A 2,411-nucleotide genomic window follows, 5' to 3' on the forward strand; every position below is an offset into this window, starting at 1 on the left:
GGCGGGGCCCGTGGCCTGCGGGGCTCCCCCAGGCCCCGCTGCCGTGATGCCCGGGCGCAGTCGCAGGGAGCTTTAAGGCCCGGGCAGTCCCGCATGTGCCGCAGGTACCGGGCGCCCTCATAGGAGGAGACGCCCAGAGCCCGGTCCAGCCCCGGCGCTGTCGGCTATGGCTCTCGGGGCTCTGCAACGCAGGGGTGACCCGTCACAGCCCAGGCGAGGTGCGCCTCACCTGGCTATATCAGCATAGCCATCGCTGCAGGCCATGTGCAGGGGCGTCCACCCATTCTCATCCTTCTGGTGGATGTCAGCACCGTATTTAACCAGGAGCTTGACGCACTCCAGGTTTCCAGTAAGCACAGCTTCGTGGAGGGCTGCCATGCCTAAAAGGAAAGGATTTGTTAGCCCTGGACTGGGGGAGAAGCCTTTAAATGCTGGGCTTACAAGTGCGAGTTGTCCACAGCCCAGGAAAGAGGGGTGCCAGCAAACCCTCATTATCAGGGAGTTGAGTTTGGGGAAAGAAACAAAGACTGAGGAAGCAAGAGGAGCTGCCACAGGTTTCTGTTCCTCTTCTACAGCATAAATACCCTCTCTCTCTAAGGTGGTGTAGCACCCACCTCCCCACTGGGCCAGGCAGGACAGGTGAAGGGAGGAGGAGCTGCCCTCTCCTGCAGAGCTCCCGGCCAGCGGCCTGCCCTGAGTCTCGGCCAGGACTCACATGGGGACACGAGAAGAGTGTTTCCGGGGTCCTGCTCTGTCCAAGTTTTGGAAGCTCCTTACAGAGCAAGTAATGAAGCAATCACTATAGATAGGAGGAAGTCCGGGGCCATTTGAGACCCTGTCTCCGTGGCCATGTGACAGCAGAAGCTGAAGCCAAAGCACGAGAAAGGGACAAATCTGAGCTCTGCACCAGGCAGTACAGATCAAGACATTCCATAAACAGTGGCTAGTGAGGTTGGGCGCAAACATAGCACAATACCTTCCCCACATAAATGCTACAAGTCCACAGATCCACATGTGCGAGAAAGAACAGTGTTCGTGAGAAATGGACAGAGACAGGAATAAAATGCAGAGCCTTGCTTCTCCCTGCTCTTCCCCCAAGCTGGGGCAGAAGGCAGGAGCCCCACCGTCCCGTCCAGAGCTCCACAGATCAGCCTGTGCTCACGGCTCCTTTTCTAGGTCCCACCACACCGCAGGTGCACCATCATGCCTTGAAGGGACCCAGGGGTAAGCCTCCCCGCCTCCCACAGCGTGCGCTGACCACGCTGTTGAGGGGAGATGTTGGGGCACTGACATGGGGCTTTCTTGGGCCCTGCTTGGCGATGTTGGGGGTGGTACTCCTCACTAGAGAGGAAAATGACTCGATTCCAACCTGTCACCCTGCTGAAGGCGGCCCACATCCTAGCTTTAGCTGCACGGCTCGCTCTCGTCTCCCTTGCAGCCCAGCTGAGCCATGCCGCTGCGCAGATTCCAACTCTGCCAACCCCGGCAGCACTCACCGGAAGGGTAGATGGTGTCCAGCGTCACCTTCCTGGCACGTATGAATCTGCCCACCTGCTCCAGGTCCCCCTGCCTGATGTGGTCCTGAAAGACGACGTCATTGGGGAAGCGCACAGTGCGTGAGGCTCTCAGTCTCTGGGCGTACCGACTGTACCGGGGCATTGAGACTGGGTAATAGTCCTTCATGCTGATCGCAGCCTTCAGATGCTGCAGAGGAAGAGGAGCAGAGGCATGGAGGCTGTAGGAGCAGCCGGAGTTGCTCAGTGCTCGGCCCTACCACTCGCTAGCCTTGAAGCACTGCTTTCTCCTCTTCTCTCCCTCAGGTCCCTCCTTGCTACGGAGGTGTGATGGCACCCGCACCGCTGCGCTCTCTCCGCGTCCCCAGTGGGTGCGAGTCCCCCTTGTTGGTAGGGAAGCGGCGGCCGCCAGGCTCTCCCTACGCTCCCATGCCGCATGCAGGAGGTGGCACTGGGCACACGCAGTTCACCCGCAGGCCCTTGGCCCTGATGGTTCTCCAGGCGCATCGCATCGTCTCCCTACACTCCCATGCCGCATGCAGGAGGTGGCACTGGGCACACGCAGTTCACCCGCAGGCCCTTGGCCCAGGACTGATGGTTCTCCAGGCGCATCGCGTTATATAGGCTCCCGCGGGCTATTTTGAGGACATGCAGCTCATGCTATTTGCCATGATACTTTGTAATCGAGCCGCCCAGGCCCGCAGCCTCCCACTTTTGGGCAGAAGTTGATGTCTCATCTTACCACCCACCTGTTGATATGGGGTTCAAATCTACTGTTGCTTTTGCATGGATAGCCCTTCAGAGGAGCCCAAGGGCCTGAAAACAGAACTTCCCAGCAGCAAGCCCTCACACACACACACACACACACGCACGCGTGCAAGGGAAAAGACACAAGCA

General features: G+C 59.1%; 2 protein-coding genes across 2 annotated transcripts in view; both read right to left on the reverse strand.

The window, feature by feature from the left end:
* Positions 1-95, reverse strand: part of MCRIP1 (MAPK regulated corepressor interacting protein 1) — a 2,302-nt gene extending 2,207 nt beyond the window's left edge. Inside the window, exon 1 of the mRNA XM_009279465.2 lies at positions 20-95. Coding sequence (XP_009277740.1) covers positions 20-95 — 76 coding nt within the window. The remainder of the gene's footprint in view (positions 1-19) is intronic.
* Positions 34-1,984, reverse strand: PPP1R27 (protein phosphatase 1 regulatory subunit 27). The gene is made up of 2 exons (XM_009279384.2): positions 1,497-1,984; positions 34-380 (listed from the first exon to the last, which is right to left on the reverse strand). Exons 1-2 carry the CDS (start codon positions 1,681-1,683, stop codon positions 226-228), a joined length of 342 nt encoding a protein of 113 aa, XP_009277659.1. The 5' UTR covers positions 1,684-1,984; the 3' UTR covers positions 34-225.
* Positions 1,985-2,411: the final 427 nt, after the last annotated feature.

This window comes from Aptenodytes forsteri, unplaced genomic scaffold, assembly GCF_000699145.1.
Source record: "Aptenodytes forsteri isolate BGI_AS27 unplaced genomic scaffold, ASM69914v1 Scaffold243, whole genome shotgun sequence".
In the NCBI taxonomy this organism is placed as follows: domain Eukaryota; kingdom Metazoa; phylum Chordata; class Aves; order Sphenisciformes; family Spheniscidae; genus Aptenodytes; species Aptenodytes forsteri.

Bases quoted from the DNA above. Each gene is read 5' to 3' on its own strand.
- PPP1R27 (XM_009279384.2), bottom strand. From the start codon at position 1,683: ATGAAGGACTATTACCCAGTCTCAATGCCCCGGTACAGTCGGTACGCC. The intron at 381-1,496 runs GTGAGTGCTGCC...CTTTCCTTTTAG, and splicing joins GGACACCATCTACCCTTCCG to GCATGGCAGCCCTCCACGAA.